The 17,799-nt window shown below is 37.0% G+C and overlaps 1 protein-coding gene across 5 annotated transcripts in view; it reads left to right on the top strand.

Annotated features, from left to right (window-relative positions):
- Positions 1 to 17,799, top strand: part of RB1CC1 (RB1 inducible coiled-coil 1) — an 81,099-nt gene that overhangs the window by 50,307 nt on the left and 12,993 nt on the right. For all 5 annotated transcript variants that reach the window (XM_050708893.1, XM_035553191.2, XM_035553193.2 and 2 more), the window contains exons 14-18: positions 1,393 to 1,519; positions 9,438 to 11,353; positions 15,383 to 15,542; positions 17,334 to 17,442; positions 17,555 to 17,795. In XM_050708893.1, the coding sequence (XP_050564850.1) occupies positions 1,393 to 1,519; positions 9,438 to 11,353; positions 15,383 to 15,542; positions 17,334 to 17,442; positions 17,555 to 17,795 (2,553 nt within the window). The remainder of the gene's footprint in view (positions 1 to 1,392; positions 1,520 to 9,437; positions 11,354 to 15,382; positions 15,543 to 17,333; positions 17,443 to 17,554; positions 17,796 to 17,799) is intronic.

The raw sequence follows: 17,799 nt of genomic DNA, 5'->3' as shown, positions 1-17,799 counted from the left end.
TATTGGTCCACAGTGCAGGAGCTGAATTGACTGCATTTTTCACCTTTATGTTGTACTGGTGTTCTTTTTAATTCAGAAGTCCTGGAAATCCTCCTGGTGCTATGGCTACTGACATTAACAATAAGTATAGTGAGTTTAGTTTGCTTCAGAGTGAATTTGCCATAGATTGCAATGCAACTGATAAACCATTCTAATTTCCTTATGTTAAGTTTGCATCTCAGTCACTGTGGAGATAAAATGCAAACTATCATGATATGTATTGCTGATATTTACTGTGAATTTTACAACCTTCATAGGAAGTTCAGACTGAGTTCAGGAAGAATTTTGTTTTTCTGTTGTCGGGAAATCATCAGTAACTAAACTGTTGTGGGTTACTGATGTAATGATAGAGCTTTCCACTTGATGGCAATAGAGGTGGAATTATGTCATGTTCACTCTGTTCCGTGTTTACGTTTGGCGATTTTGATGACAGTGGAGGACTTGTAACTTGAGTGGGCTGAGTTGCCCCTAATGTTGGTACACTCTGAGCTTCAGAACAAACTTCAGAGCAGTGCTTTGTCTGGTATTTTCATTTAACATCTAAAAAGAAAACAATCAGCAAACTAGCAAGCTGAAACTTAGCACGGAATCCTTACCTATCATCACCCTGAGCTGCATAATTAAAATGACGTTTCTAGTATATATACTATTATCTAGTATATAATATTTTGATTAGAGAATGCAAAATACAGTGAAATATAATCTGCTTTTATTATGTTGTTAGTCTAAATTAAGTTCAGCTTCATGACTTCAGTGGAGTAATTCCAGACAAATATTCTGGAAGTACAGGCTCTCGAGAAAAATGGAATAAATATTACTTTTCTGGAGGTTTAGGAAACTTGCAATTGAAATCTTACAGTGCAAAACTTGCAATATGATCACAACACATTATTCAGCCTTTTAATTTAGGCTACTTATCATTGAGAAAGCATAATTGAGAATTAATTGTTGCTTCAAAGGAAGAGCTGGATTGGAGAAAATCCAAGAGAATAATCGAGTCATAAGTGCTTTAATTAAAAATCTAATCATCATCAATTCTCTTCTGTTAGTGTTGTTGTAACTCTAGGTACTAGTGGTAAATCTTTTTCTCAGAAGGAAAGACTCTGATATATTACTTCCCCATTACTGTGTTTATTATTATTTAGTCCTTAAGAGCTCTTGAGTTCTTATTTTAAAGCATAAATACCAGGTGTTTTTGTGGATTTTCCATGTAAAATAGATGAAACGAAGAAAATATAAACTTTATACAGAGGGAAGCTTAGCATTATTGGAATATCTATATAACACTTTAATATATTTGAATATTAAATGTAACAATAAGGGGAAAAAAGTTAATCTTGTACTGTTTTTAAGGGTTCCCATACTTTGCGACTTCGAACCTCTTCACCAGCATGTACGTGCTCTACATAACCTGGTAAAAGCAGCACAAAGTTTGGATGAAATGTCACAAACCATTACAGACCTGCTGAATGAACAAAAGGTATGTGCTTTTTTTTACCAAGAAAATAGAATATTGGAAGAGTTGTGTATCTTCATAATAGTGTTTTAACTGAAAAAAACTTTGTTGTTCCAGACATGAAGATTAGGTTATCTCACAACTGCATAGTAATTGTTTCTTTTCTGATGAGTAAAATGAGCCTATTTAGAAAGCAGTCTAAAGATATTAAACGTTTATCAGATGTTTATATTTTACAGAATTTTTAAAATTAGGAAAATAAATTAGAGAGTCTAATAGAATGATTCTAAATATTTTTCTGCCTTTGTGAGTTTCTGTGTGTGCAGTGTATATATTTTGCCTATGTTGCTTTAGCTTGTATTTTAGTTTGTTCTCCCTCTAGGTACTTGCATTGATTTTTTTTTTTTTTTTTTTAAGTCTTTCTGCCACAAACGGGTAAGGGAGAATTCAGGACCTTGATTGATTGTTCACATTAATCTGCATATTGGTGTGTCATCTACTCCTTTTGTTGCAGTCCTGTTTCTTGGGGAAGGGAAGTAATTTGTGCAGTTCTTTGAGTATAGAAGAAATAGATGGGAAAAATTTCTTCTTCATTTCACTCTACTGTTCAGCAGATACTTTGCCCTAGAAACTCTATTCCTGTCAATCACTTTTGATTCTACACATTCTGCCTCTTTCATAGTATGCCAAATGGAGTCTATGTAGCTTGTGACTGTAACCTGTCCTGTTGACTTCAAGCAAAAGTTCAAACATAGCTTAAAGTTGACTGCTTCAGAGTGGGCTTCTCTAGTAGTTATAGTATAGAATTTTTGCAGGACTCCATGCTATCTACAGTATGAATGTTCAGATACATTTTGATGCTGACTAGAAGCAATTTTTGTAACTGTCTTTGTACTGAGCATGTCCTAGTTCCACTGAAATTTGAGGTATACTCTTCAAATAGGTTGTTACTGTTTTATCCTCAAGATCATGTGTATGTTCAATTTTGAATTAGAAAATTCCTGCTTAAACTACATGCATGAAGTCCTCTGTCTTTTTACTCCTTTGAAACTTGAACAAGATATTTACTGGAAGTCTTTGTATAAAATGAGATCTGGGCTATTCTTTGTTCCGAAATATAAAAATGCCGTGCTATTTGTCAACTTAGCTCTTTTCTCTTTATGAAAGTTGCTTTCTTTATGAACAGCCATTATGAACAAGAGAGTTAGGGCCCGATTGCTGTATTAGACAATGGGATGGCTGGGAGTAGTGTAACTTCTGTGAAGTCTGGGATTTTTCTGAATATACTCTTCTACCATGCCACGCTATGGTATGTAGAAGTCCACCCCCATCTTGGAGCATACTGAAATTTATCTTGTAAGAAACCAAGGCAGTGACGGGTTCTAGGGAATTCTTAATATCACTGAAGCTTGCAGTGTCAGGATAGTGTGAAATAAATCAAAAGAGTAACTTTTAATCCAAAATATACATAACAGTAGAACAAGAAACAGGAAGGGTGCCTTGTTCAGTCTTGATCATAGAATCATAGAATTGTTAAGGTTGGAAAAGACCTCTAAGATATCTGATCCAACTGTCCCGCTAAACCATGTCCCTAAGCACCATGTCCAACCTTTCCTTAAACACCCCCAGGGATGGTGACTCTACCACCTCTCTGGGCAACCCATTCCAATGCCTGACTACTACTCCTGAGAAGAAATGTCTCCTAATTTCCAATCTGAACCTTCCCTGGCACAACTTGAGGCCATTCCCTCTAGTCCTATCACTAGTTACATGTGAGAAGAGGCCAACCCCCAGCTCCCCACAACTTCCTTTCAGGTAGTTGTAGAGAGCAATGAGGTCTCCCCTGAGCCTCCTCTTCTCCAGACTAAACAACCACAATTCCCTCAGCTGCTCTTCATAGCACTTGTGTTCCAGGCCCTTCACCATTGTCATAGCCCTTCTCCGGACACATTCCAGGGCCTCAATGTCCGTCTTGTAGTGAGGGGCCCAAAACTGTACACAGTGCTTGAGGTGCGGCCTCACCAGAGCAGAGTACAAGGGGATGATCACCTCCCTGGGCATGCAGGCTACGCTACTCCTGATACAAGCCAGGATGCCATTGACCTTCTTGGCCACCTGGGCCAAGGTGCTCGTGTTCAAGCGAGCATCAGTCAGTACCCCCAGATCCTTTTCCTCTGCAGAGCTTTCAAGCCATTCTGGCTCAAGCCGTAGTGCTGCATGGGATTGTTGTGGCCAAAGTGCAGGACCTGGCACTTAGCCATGTTGAACTTCATCCCATTGTCCTCTGCCCATCCATCCATCCTGTCCAGGTCCCTTTGCAGGGCCTTCCTACCTGCTCCGGCAGCCCGATACTTCCTCCCAACTTGGTGTCGTCTGCAAATTTACTGAGGGTGCACTCAATTCCCTCATCCAAGTCAACAATAAAGATATTAAAGAGGATGGGCCCCAACACCAACCCCTGGGGAACACCACTGGTGACCGGTTGCCAGCTGGATTTCACTCCATTCACCACCACTCTCTGGGCCCGGCTGTCCAGACAGTTTCTAACCGAGGAAAGTGTGCACCTGTCCATGCCACGGGCTGCCAGCTTCTCCCGGAGCATACTGTGGGACCGTGTCAAAGGCCTTGCTGAAGTCTAGGTAGACTACGTCAACAGGCTTTCCCTTATCTACCAGGTTGGTTACTTGGTCATAGAAGGGATGGTTTCTATTGCTCTGAAAGTCCACCTAAATATTGGTTCAGACTTGTTTATCTGAGAAATTCGTATCTGTATCAGGCTTTACAAAAAATGCTTGCCAAATCAGGAGAATGTTCTATCCACTTTTTTTTTGCTGTTCTTTGATCGGTTTGGATTCTTGGCTGACTCAAAAATGTGAAATGCCTAGACAGATTTGGATAATTCTCTCTTCCCTTTAAGTAAATTAAATTACACAGAGTTGGGCAACTCATGATGTCATCTTGAAAATGCCCATCTCTGTATGTCATTTCAGTGATTCATTTGAACATCTTTTTAACTGAAGCAAATAGGTCTGAAGAGATTTTTCTTTGTCAGTGTTCTTGTTATCACCTGATAGAAGATTGGGCCCTTTCTCTTTGTCACTTCGTTTTGCAAATCTTCTAGCAGTATTTTTTGTTTTGCTTTAAATCATAGAACATATAATCAAAGAAAGGCTTGGGTTGGAAAGGACCTTAAAGATCATCTAGTTCCAACCCACCTGCCATGGGCAGGGATGCCACCCACTAGATCAGGTTGCCCTGGGCCCCATCCAACCCAGTCTTGAATATCTTCAGAGATGCGGCATCCACAGCTTCTCTTGGCAACCTGTTCTAAGTGCCTCACCACCCTCTGAATGAAGAATTTCCTTCTAACCTCTAATCTAAATCTCCCCTCTTCTAGTTTAAAACCGTTTCCCTTTGTCCAATCATTATCGGCCCGAGCAAAAAGTTGCTCTCCATCTTTTTTATAAATCCTCTTTAAGTACTGAAACCCCCCTTTAAGTAGTGAAAGGTCTCAGTGCGGTCACCCCAGAGCCTTCTCTTCTGTAGGCTGAACATCCTCAGCTCTCTCAGCCTTTCTTCAGAGGTGCTTCAGCCCTCTGATCATCCTCATGGCCCTCCTCTGGACCTGCTCTAACAGATCTACATCCCTCTTTGCATATGCTCTTTTGTTTTTATTTAAAATGATTGAGATAATATGAAAGTGACCTCTTATCGTCAGTATTGCTAGGTATTTCTAACCATGAGCCAGCAATGTGCCCTTGTGGCCAAGAAGGCCAGTGGTATCTTGGGCTGCATTTTGAAGAGTGTTGCCAGCAGGCCAAGGGAGGTGATCCTCTCCCTCTACTCAGCCATGGTGAGGCCACACCTGGAGCATTGTGTCCAGTTCTGGGCTCCCCAGTACAAGAGGGATATAGAACTGCTGGAGCGAGTCCAGAAGAGGGATACAAAGATGATTAGAGGACTGGAACACCTGTCGTACGAGGACAGGCTCAAAGAACTGGGCCTGTTTAGCCTGGAAAAGAGAAGACTGAGGGCAGACCTCATTAATGTATATAAATATCTGAGGGGAGCGTGTCAAGCGGGTGGAGCTGGTCTCTTTTCAGTTTTGCCCAGCAACAGGATGAGAGGCAATGGGCACAGACTGAAGCACAGGAAGTTCCTGCTGATTACGAGGGGGCGCTTCTTTACTGTGAGGGTGACAGAGCACTGGGACAGGCTACCCAGAGAGGTGGTGGAGTCTCCTCTGGAGATATTCAAAACCCACCTGGATGCCATCCTGCACAACATCCTCTAGGTGATCCTGCTCAGCAGGGGCGTTGGACTAGATGATCTTCAGAGGTCCCTTCCAACCCTGCCCATTCTGTCATTCTGTGAATTTACACAATATAATTTGCAGGATAAATACATATTTAATAATAATCCTGAATATTACTATTTTTCATGGTTTGTGAACTGTGAGATATCTTTCCAGGATGTTGATGATTGTGCAGACTCTGAATGTCGCTCATGTAGCCCATATAGTATTTGCCCTAGGAGGCCCACTTGACCCCAGCCTCCATTTCCACACAGGTAGCAGCAGAAGCCTGGTTCTTCAAGTTGGACTGTGATAGTTTTCCAGGCTTACTGATAGTGCAGCAGTTCAGCTTTTTCTGCGTCAGGCAGGAGTTCAGCTTCTGTGGTTGATGCAGGAGGATCGTCTTTTGATAGCTGCTTTAGGCAGAAGAGGAAATCTGTCTGCAGCTAAGTGAACAAAGAGCAAGTCAGAGGGAATCCAGTAACTGATCGGGGATGCTAGTAATATATATTTTAAGTGTCCCATTAATTCTTATCAGTCCAGCTTTGATGACATGGATAGTATGCATCTTTATCTGAGGTTTCTTTTTTTTAGTATTACATCAAAGTATTTAAAGAATGTTGTTTGGTTTTGTTTAATTTGTTGCTATTTTGAAATGTGTTTTTCTTTGCAATGCTTACTGCTCTTTCTGTTTCATTTAATGGTCTCACACAGATTGATGTCTCTTTCATTTCTATAATACAAAGTTCAATCTGATTAGTGATTGGGTTAAAGATACCTAGGAGAAAGTTAAGATGTCCATAGGAGTGAGGTAAGAGGATTAAGGTGTCTTCTCCATGGTTAGTAGGTAATTAACATGTGCAATCCTGTGGTGTTAAAAGGTCCTAATGTAAGAGAAGGCTTTTCAAATGAGATTAGGTATATTAGGTATCTATCGTTTGTTCTAGTTGAGTTCAAAATCCATCGCTGTTTATAATCCTTCAAAGAGTTGCACAATTCCTTGCCTATGATTTTATCTACTGATATAACTAGAACAAGGCATGTAATCCAGTAACACCTCAGAGCATTAAAATTACTTCCGATCTCTAGTTTTTCTTGTTTGCTCTGGACTTTTTCTTTGTTGTCACAGAAATTACAGCATATGACATATGCATGCATTACTGCGTATACTTTGTAAATGGACTACATAGCGGACATCAAGTTTTCAGGGAAATAAGCAGCATTAAACAAAGTCTTCTGTCTAGTTTTAGTTCCTCAAAATGTGAGGCTCTACTCTTCACTAGGAAATAATCTAGTAATTCAACCAGAGTTCCACCCTAGTTCACAGCAGCCACTGCAAAGACATCGTATTTGTTACAGCCTTGTTTCAGTTTCCCTCAGAACTGCATAAAAAAAAAAATCAAGTTCACTTCAGAGTATTTCTCTACGCAGTGAAAAGTTGTGGTTTATTTTCCTCTTCTTTATGCTGTATTCTTACTCTACACCTTCTAGTATGATCCCCCAGGAGTGCCAAAAATTGATACCATCTTTTGCAAAGGCATGTAGCTTTCTGTAGGGTTTTCTAATATTCAGTCTTCAAAGTCATTTTTTTATGTGCTTGTTTACATCTGTGATGCTAGCTTTTATTACTGTTAAAGCTCTGGTTTATCAATATTAAATGCTTGTCAGTTAAAGCATGTGGTTTGAGTCCAGGCATTTATCAACATATAGAGTATCTTTCAACATTTCTTTTTCTCAATTTTCTTAGATATACAGCAAGCTGAAATTAATCACAAGGGTAACGTGTTGAAATCTGGACTGACAGTATTTTTAAAAAAGGAATGGTTCCATTTATGTTTTTTGTCTCTTGTGTCCTGTATTCATTTTTGATGGCTAAAGACAGTATTTTGAATGAATAATATAAAGCTTTTTGCAGTGGGTTTTGATCATCAAATTTAAAAATCATTGTATGATTTACTTTCATAGAAATGAAAAGGCTAATGGAGGTAAGGTATACATGCAAGTCTGCTGTTTGGGTGAGTGTCACAACTGGAAATAAGTTATTCCTAAATCTTAGTTTAGTATTCATTTCTTACTCATATTAGTCATGTTACATCTCCATGAAGAAAACATATACCTAATACAGAGAAGGATAAGGTCCCTTTTTGGGTAGCAGCTATTTGTAAAAAGATTGAGAAAACAAACAAACAAAAAAAAAATAGGTATTTATGCAACAGCAGTCTGGTGTCTGCCACTTTTGTCTGGTTTTGGGGTTCTGTTGCTGACCATTTATTTCCCTGCTCTACTAAGTCATGTCATTTAAGTAGCTGAGTTAAACAGATAACAAAAGTTTCTTCAGTAAAAATTAATATACTAGAGAAGACTAGACACACTATTTAAATGCATGGTGACAGCAGGTATATTTTGGAAACGAGGCGTGCACAGGATCATTAGCTGGAGGAGGTTGTTAGCTTTTTGGAACTGAGCATCATTCTGAAAGATGTCCTTCAACTGAATTCACTTAAAGTATATTTTCCATGGCAGTATAGAAAAGCATTTACACTTCTGAAATGTACTGTAGCACCTGTCTTTGAAATTGCTTCAGATTTTTCAAACACTGTACATGAACTTATACTTCACAGTAGAGTTTGCAGAATTTGAACTCTTGCTTTATAATTCTCATAGTGCTGAACAAGAGGTAATAGTGATGAGATTTAAACATGTTATCTAATCTCAATTAATTGGAAAATTGATGTGAGGTAATTTTTAGCCTTTTAAATATCAAAAGCACTGTGATCAGAGTTTTTTCGGAAATAATTCCACAATGGTGAAGAAGCTTGCATAATATTTGTGCTGGGTTACAAACTGCTGTTATTCAGGGGTGATTGTGGAGAGGTATTCTAATCCTTAGCCTTTCAGTTGAAGACTGAGTTGTTTGGAGTTACAGAATCAGGTTTAGTGCTATCCGGCGTCTCTAGGCAAAATGACAAACGTTGGTGTTGGAAGCAACATGGGGAAATAAATCCACTCCAACCATAATGTCCTGACTTGTGAAAAGTAAGAATTTTGCCTTTAATACGAAGGTGCACGTTATTATATTAGTAGTCTTTTACGCTTGCACTTACTGATCTCAGAAGCAGAACAATTCTCATTGCATGTTTTTGATACTTACGTTAGAAGACAACATTTTGTCTTGGTAAAGTTTGTGTAAATCTTTTTAATTTAATATTCATTAATAGTATCTGAATTAAACTAAATTTTAACGGCAGTATTAGCAAGAATAAAATAAAAATATCTTAAAATTATTAAGGAAAAACAATTTCAACAGATTGTTGGAAAACAAAGGGTGTCTGTTTCTGACCAGTTCCTTCATTTTTTTCATCCAAAATTGTTTCAGACTTTTCAAACACAATTGTATGTGATTTATGTAGGATTTCTATATAGGTGGACATTTAATATTTGTTTGAGCAATTTTCAAATTTTTTAAGAAGTATCACTTGCAATTTCTGTAATTTTTAGTTAAATTGCAGTCTTAGTTATTTTGGATCCTTACAGATAAGGCTGACTTCTTCATTCTAGTTTTTCCTGGTAATTATTGATCAATCAAAAATACTTGTCAACACTTCTGCTAATCTCTTTAAATACTTTTTTGTGTTCTTTATATTCTAGGCCTCCAATAGTCAAGCATCGCCACAATCTGCTGCTACACCAAGGATGGAAAGTACAACAGGAACCACAGTTGCTACCTCTTCAAAAACTCCTCCATCGCTCAGTCTTCAGGGTCCCCTGTGTCCTCCTGTGTGTCCCCCAGCTCCGTTAGAGGAATTGTCACCAGACAGCATTGATGCTCATACATTTGATTTTGAAACTATTGCCCACCCGAACCTGGAGCAAGCTCTTAAACAAGGATCGTTAGACTTGGATTCATTAGCAGAAAGTCCAGAATCTGACTTTATGTCAGCGGTAAATGAATTTGTAATAGAAGAAAATCCAGTATCTCCTAATGTAATAAGTGATCCACAAAGTCCTGAAATGATGGTGGAATCTCTTTATTCTTCAGTTATCAATGCAATAGACAGTAGACGCATGCAAGACACAAATTCTTGTGTAAAGGACGTTTCAGTAGAAAATGCACCTCTCAGTGTTTGCATGGAGAAGTGTAGGGTTATTGCTCAAGATTCAAAGGTACATTTAAGAAGTATAAAAGAAGATCTTTGCCACTTTAGAACACTTGTACAAAGAGAACAGTGTGACTTTTCTAATTCTTTAAAATGCACTTCATTAGAAATAGTAAATACTATTGAGAAGGTAAAACTTTCACTTGAAAAAACACTAAAAGATAAACATCAAAAAGAACTACAGTCTTTGAAAAGTGAATATGAAACTAAAATTAATAAATTACTGGAGGATGGTGAAGAAAGCCAAAAAAAGATTACAAAGTTAAAAGGTGACTTGTTAGGCCTTGAGGAAGTACTTCAGAATAAAAACAATGAATTTGCAATGGTGAAAAATGAAAAAGAAGCTGTAGTTTGCCTTCAGAATGAAAAAGATCAGAAATTACATGAATTAGAATGCCAAATGGAGACACAAATTTGTGAAATTAAGAAACTGAGACAGTCACGTGAGATAGCTCTTGAAGACTTGAAAAAACTTCATATCGAAAATGATGAAAAACTACAACTCCTGAGGGCAGAAATGCAGAGTTCAGAACAAAGTCACTTAAAAGAACTGGAAAACAACCTACAAGCTAGACATTTACAGGAATTTGAGAAAGTGCTAGCTGAGCACAAGGACTGTTTAGATAAATTAAAAAAAGAGAACCAGCATAGACTTGAACAAATGCAGGAATCTCATGCAGCAGTTGTACAAGAGAAACAACAACAGGTAGAAGAACTAAAACTGAAAGTTTCAGATCTGTCTGATTTGAGGTGCAAATTAGAAGTTGAACTTGCCCTGAAAGAAGCGGAAACTGATGAAATGAAGCTTCTCTTGGAAGAAAACAGGAACCAGCAACAAGAGACCTTAAAATCTCAGATTGATAAGGAAACTGAAAGCTTAAAAAAAGAGATTGATAAATTAAACAGTAAGATACAAATCAGCAGTGATGAATATCAAGTGGGCTTGTCAGAACTGAGAACTCTAATGACAATTGAGAAAGATCAGTGCATTTCTGAGCTGGTAGACAGATATGAAGAAGAATCAAATTTGCTTAGAACTGAACTAAACAAAGTAACAGTTCTGCATCAAAAAACTTGTGAAGCAGAAAAAAGACTTTCAGAGCAAATAACAGAACTACAAAGTAAGTTAGAGTTGGAAGTGAATGCCTTAGAAAAGGAAAAAACAGAAAAAATGGCACTCTGTGAGCAGCAGGAAAAATATGAAGCTATTATCCATAAGCTTAAGGAAGAGAAAGAACTGTTAGTATCTAACCAAGAGCAAGACAGGCAGTTGCTCATTCAGAAGCTCAGTTCTGAAAAAGAGGATGCAGTGCAAACTGCTTGTAAAGAGTTTGAATTACAGAGAGAAGCTGCTGAAAAAGGGCTTTTGGAAAAAATACAACAACTTGAGATGCAAGTAAATCGGAGGTACTGTAAGAATTAAGTTGCTGTATTGTCTTAGTATTCTAAAGTAATTAATCTGGTATATTCGTGATGCATTATGCAGTAGGTAAAATTTCTACATGTTTGTAGTAGTGTTTGATTTTTTTATTCAGGTTTCAAGTTATTTCTGTTTTATAGGTAGTGGTGTTCCTGTGTCTGCATTTAGTCTAAAAGACTGTAACATACTTTATACAGTATGATTTTCAGACAGCAATGAAGATTTTTTATTTCAGTCTTGTAATGCTTTGTTGAAGGAGCACTTCCACGGTTGCTTGAAATTCAGGATTTGATGGTCTCAGCCTCCTGTCCTGTCCTGTCCTTTGCTCTGGCACTAGCACTATATGAGCTTGAAGTGGATGGCTTTTAGGCTAGTAACTTTCTTATATCGGTTAGTTGTACTCTCATGGTGATGCTAATGCTGCCATGGAAAAATGTGTGAGAATACATGGTCAACTGAAAACTGGACTTTAGCTGCCTTGTTTATAAATTTAGGGTCCTCCATTTGGGCTTTATAATGAAACATTATTGGGCAACGTCCTTTTAAAGGACATCCTAACATAATTGTTTTTTGTTGTTAATTTTTGCAGTATTTTTCCAATTGGGGAAAAAAAATCCTTGCCATAAAAACCTCGTTACTTCTCCTGACTTCCCATTTCTAATCTACCTACTAGTTCATAATGCCTGTCAACTGAGTAGACATTTGTATATTGTATAATGGAAATACTAGACTTTTTCTATGCGACTGTGGCTTAGAAACAATATTCTAGTTTGAAATGCTAGAACTTGTTGTTAACCTTCCTGTAGAGTCTTGGAGCTCTGGAGATAATTCTTGTTTGTACAATACCCAATTGAAGCATTTTGTTCTAGGTATTATGATATATCAGGTATGTGAAATGTGAAAACCGTGATAAAATTAGCAGAATATACATAAAAAGAACAGTGCAGAACGCAAACACAAACTTAAGTTGGCATTCACCTTTTAAATATCAAGGTAATATTTTTAAAAAAATAAAAATGGGGAGAGTTTATGCAGAGAATCCAGTACACGGTTCACTTCTGTGGTGTAAAGAAATATAAACATCCGCTTCACTTGAAATATCCACTTCGTCCCCATTACCTAAGGATTTTGATATGCTAATATCTGTCATTAAGTGTTGTATTACTGTCTGTGTTTTGTGTGTCCATGTACTAAAAAGGTCAAAATGAGGGTGTGCTTCCTGAATTAAGATTCAGTGATCAGGATACAATTAAATTAAAACTTCTGTTTTTAAATGTTCTTTAAATTTAATGAAATACACTGAAATGAGGAGGAAAAAAATGAATACATCAAGCACTATGTTCTTTTCCTTTTGTTTGTATTGATGCATGTAGAAGTTTTAGAAATATGACTCAACAGGAAAAAGATGTAGCTATGTCATCAGACTTATTTAAAAAATAGACCGACATTTAAATTTGAACAACTGAACACAGCTGTGTGCATTACTATACAAACTGGATGAAATGGAGAGCAATATATTTCAAAGAAATGTTATCTGCTTCAGTCTGAAGACATGTTAGTAGTTTGTTATGCGTTCTATCAAGTGATTTAATTTTCAAAGTGTGATCTTAAAATAAGGCCGCTCTTTATGCCTTTAATCTGCTGTTAGGCTTTTTCTCTAGGAATAAAGACACAACGTGTTTCGTCTCCAGAGGGCACATATGTTATGTGAATCTGTCTTAATATTTCAAAGTCACTGTCTAGCTATTTGGTTTTCAAGTACCTAAAACCCAAGCGATGTCAGTAACTTGAGTTGACTTGTTATACTCACTTGGTTGTTGTTTAGCCATTAATTTTTAACAGTAGAAAACAGCTTTTATTTGGCACCTGCTTAAATGCTTGTCAGATAAATGCTTTTTTCTTCAAGATCAATGTTACACTAGCATTCCAGAAGTCACTGATAGGGACTTGCATTGTTGAATTTGATCTGAGTGTTGCACTGGTATCAGAAACTTAATTTTTTGAACTTTCATGAAAGTGAACAAAAGTATTTAGAAGCTAGAAATAAATGTATATGGCTCATGCATTACTAAGACATGAAAATTAATGCATTTTGTTTATAAAGTGCCTGGAGTTCAAGTTGTCGTGATTAAGAAAGAGAATAGATGTGCAAAGCATTTGTAACTATTTAATTTTTCTTATGTATGTAGTGTGTACTGTTCCCAACTTAGATTAACAGAGATTAATTGAACAATGCAATTTTTATAACTACTGTCATTAAGCAATTTGTTTAGCTAAAAGATTTATAACTTTGAAAAAATATTAAAAGTGTAGTAGAACTTCTGACTGGTTTTAAAACTGAATTACCGATTTGATATCTTCCAGCCATGGGATTTTCCAGCTTAGTGGTGAAGCTTTTCCATAAAGCATGCATGTCGTATCTCACAGATAGTTTTAATTTATTTAAAAACAAATTTAAATTTAATCCAGCACAAAAATGCTTTTTCTGGCATAAAAAAAAAAAGACTTGCCTGGGTGTCTCACAACTTGCTTTCTTCTCTGCTCGTTTTCCCTCTGACTTCTGGGATCTCAAAAGGTTGTTTTGCCACTGTGTGCACTCAGTTCTTTCAGGGCCTTTGTATTTACAGCTTCTGACAGGCTTACTGAGTGCTCCGCTACTGCATCATATTTTGTATCTTCAGTATATGCCCATGTGGTAGAGCAGTGGCAGTGTTCCTAAATATGTCCTTTGTCGACTTAAAGTACAGTAGTACACTGTTTACTTGCGAGAGGAACCCCAGTCGCTGAAGAAAGGTGCTTTTGGTATCTGAAAGAAAAATAAAGGTTAGGTAGGCATTGTAACTAATGCCATAGGTACTGAGCATCCTTAGAATAACAATGAACTTGAGTGTCGTTTTCTAAAGAGTTGAGAGTTCATTCAGTTCATCTGCGAGGCAGATGACACCTCCTTTGGTTTGGTGCAGCTGACAGTCTTGGGTTTAGGCTGGTGCATTAGCTTGGCACTCAGGCAACCTGGAGTAACACGAGTAATGTTTTTTTGTTTGTATTGTAAGATGCAGGCATACCTCCTTACACTTCCCAGCCAAACTTTTACATAGCTCTCTTAACTGGATAGGGAGAATTGATGGCGGAAACAGGTGAGTTTGTGCTGGATGATACAGTGAAGAATTCTTGAAGCATTTTTAGATTAGATGTGCTTCTGGGAGTTGGTATATTAGTGCACACAGTGTTTTTCAGCACAGTCTACCTAATGTCAGGAGACTGTCCATGCAGGCTGCTGAGACCGGGGGAAAAAATTTTTAAAAATGACACATGTATGTAGATAGGTTTGGGGAAATTTAATTTATATAAAATATAACTGGAGTGGAGGAACAATTGAAACTTAAAATAATACAAGTTTTCACAAAAGTTGCTGAACAAAAGGGATTTGTCTGTCCCAGTACTGTACACAATGGTGGTATAACCAAACTGTTTAAAGAGCTGTTTAATGTTGTTATTAATCTTCCTGCCTGAGTGGCAGTTAATGCTTTCTTTTCTTTATGATCATTACTGCTGTTCTTCAGATTCTGCAAGCCAGTGTTGTCTTCTACATCTGCATTCCTTTGAATTATTGCTGAATTGCTTATTTTTGTAAGGGTACTGTAGACTTTGCATTTTGACATACTAAAAATCTCAATGGAATTGATCTGTCATTGTTTCTTGTTTCACCACTTCCCATACCTTTGTGTTCAAAAAAGGAAAAACAAAAGTCACTCCCTCAATAAAATTTCAAAAGTATAGTCACTGTAGTGCACTAGAAAACAATGCCCAAGAGTGTGAATATGTTGAGATGTATGTGATTAAAAATAGAATGGAGTATTAATAATGACTTAATTGGAATACAGTTACAGTATTTGTTAAACATTTCAGAGAAAACTGTCTCAAAACTGACTTCTGATTTGTGTGTTTCCCTCTTTCCATATATTCTGGGACTCTGTATATGACATAAATTTAAAGCCTAAACATTTTCTTTTAAGTCCTCCCACTGAATCATCTGCTGAATCAAGCTTGGTTGCTGAACTTCAAGAAAAGCTTCAGGAAGAAAAAATGAAATTCTTGGAGCAACTTGAAGAACAAGAGAGAAGAAAGAATGAAGAAATGCAGAACATCAGAACATCGCTAACTGCAGAGCAGCAGGTAAAGTTGATTCTTTATTACCGTCCCTTCTGTGAGAATGTGTTCTTTTGCCGTTTTGAAGATACGGACTTCTTTTTTGCTATGTAACACACATTCAGAATTTGTACTGTTTTGTGGAGTCATATGATGTGTTAATGAAATTCAGCACTCCATGGTTTATTTATTAATTGCTTAACTATCTGTGAAATGTGCAATCCAGATTCAAGTTCTGTTCTTCCGTCACTTTTGCTTGTGTTGTTATGCTAGTTCTGTAAATTGTATCTGTTAATATATTGAACTCCAGAAAGATGTCACTTAAGTACAGTTTAAGTTAAGTGTTATTCTGTGCAATATGTAATTAAAGCTTTGAAATACTAATTGATTTGGAATGCTACTTAATGGCTTTTATACTTTATTAGCCTGGGCAGATGGCGTTTGAGGTTCAAAGCAAATGTGATCTTTTACTTCTTTCTAAACCTATATTAAACAACTATGTATTCCTTACCTTGATACAAACTCATACTACACTGATTTAATTATTAGAATATCTTTAATGGTGCATTTTTTTCTTTTTAAAATGTCGTGAATCTCTGATTTTGTAGAGGTGCTCAGTTCTGAAATTAAATCTCTCTTAGCAACAGCTATTATCTACAGCTTAGCGTTTAACCACTAAGAAAGGTTTTTTCTGTTTTAAGCACCTCTACTTACTTTAGTTATAATAGGATCAAATAAGGTCAGAGACAGTGTAGCAATCAATCAGCTTGGTGAATGAACTTTGAATCACTTGGTACAGAGAGCAGAAAATCAGACAGTTATAAGGAAAAGAGTATTTTTGAAATTTCTGGACTGCAGACATTAATACTGAAGTGAGCCATACATAGTTAATCTAATAGGGATGTTTTATAGATTACTTTGATAATTTTAAGATTTCTTTTTGTGCTGGAATCTGCCTTAGTATGCCATTTTCCTCATTATCTAATAATCTTCATTCATTCAGCAGAAGCGTGGTAGGGAAAGCATTAACATCAAATTCCAATGAAATACAGAACCTAATTAAAAATAAATAAACATATCCACCAGTGCTGAAAACTTATGAGACTGCCTCCAATGATTGCTGAATTTTCTGTGTATTTAACCTCATACTTGATGTCACTTTCACCTTAGCAAAGTTACTTAAGTTTTTACTTACGCTTATGCTTGCGATGTGTTGTCATGTGAGTTTTATTAGACAGACGTTTAGTAAAGTCTGCAATGCGCTATATAAGTTGTATAACCAGTCAAATAAGTTGTGATTCAAGACACAGATGAGTAGGCATAGAAAAAAAGTAAAAACAGAAATAGAGAATCTAAAACTAATCAACGTCATGACTGGCTCCTAAAATTCACCAAAGTGAAATTGTGATTTAAAATATCCTCTTAATAGATGGTTGATAATTTTTTTGTCTCCCATCACCACAGCCTTAAAAGTAGGAGGTATGAGGGTGTAATGGTTAGTAGAGGGATTCATATCATAGAATCATTAAGGTTGGAAAAGACCTCTAAGACCACCTGGTCCAACCATCCCTCTACCACCATTATCATCCACCAAACCATGTCCCTAAGCACCACGTCCAACCTTTCCTTGAACACCGCCGGGGACAGTGACTCTACCACCTCCCTGGGCAACCCATTCCAATGCCTAAAATTTCCTCGGTATGGCATCAAAACAAATAGCTTATTTCTTGCTTGGGCCTTTGTTTTACATTTCTCTCTTCTCTTGCTCTACTCGTCTCATACATTTCCTACTTCAGTAATACTTTTTTCTGTTTTCAGACCAACTTTAACACTGTTTTGACAAGAGAAAAAATGAAGAAAGAAAATATAATTAATGATCTTAGTGATAAATTAAAAATGCTAACACAACAGCAAGAAAAAGATAAGGGTAAGCGTACTGTGAAAGTATTTTTCTATTAGGACAATTCCATTTGCTTCAGGTTGGTTTTGCTCCTTAGTTCTGCTATTACTAAAGGAATTTTGATTTATTTGTGTCATAGATTTGATTGAAACACTTTCTGAAGATCGAGCTCGTTTACTTGAAGAAAAGAAAAAGCTTGAAGAACAAGTTAATAAGCTGAGAACTAGTAATCTTTCTCCATCAACCTACTTAGCAGCAGCTTCAGAAGCTTGTGGAGCATGTGCAGCTGATATTCCTGCTGACACAGATAGATTGGCTTCTGACATTGCAGCTGAAGGGAGAATGGATTCCACAATGGAAACCAGTATGATGGCTGTGCAGTAA

The sequence above is a fragment of the Cygnus atratus genome, chromosome 2, assembly GCF_013377495.2.
Source record: "Cygnus atratus isolate AKBS03 ecotype Queensland, Australia chromosome 2, CAtr_DNAZoo_HiC_assembly, whole genome shotgun sequence".
Lineage (NCBI taxonomy): Eukaryota > Metazoa > Chordata > Aves > Anseriformes > Anatidae > Cygnus > Cygnus atratus.
Note: the sequence above shows the minus strand (reverse complement) of the source record. Positions and strands in the feature narration are given on the sequence as shown.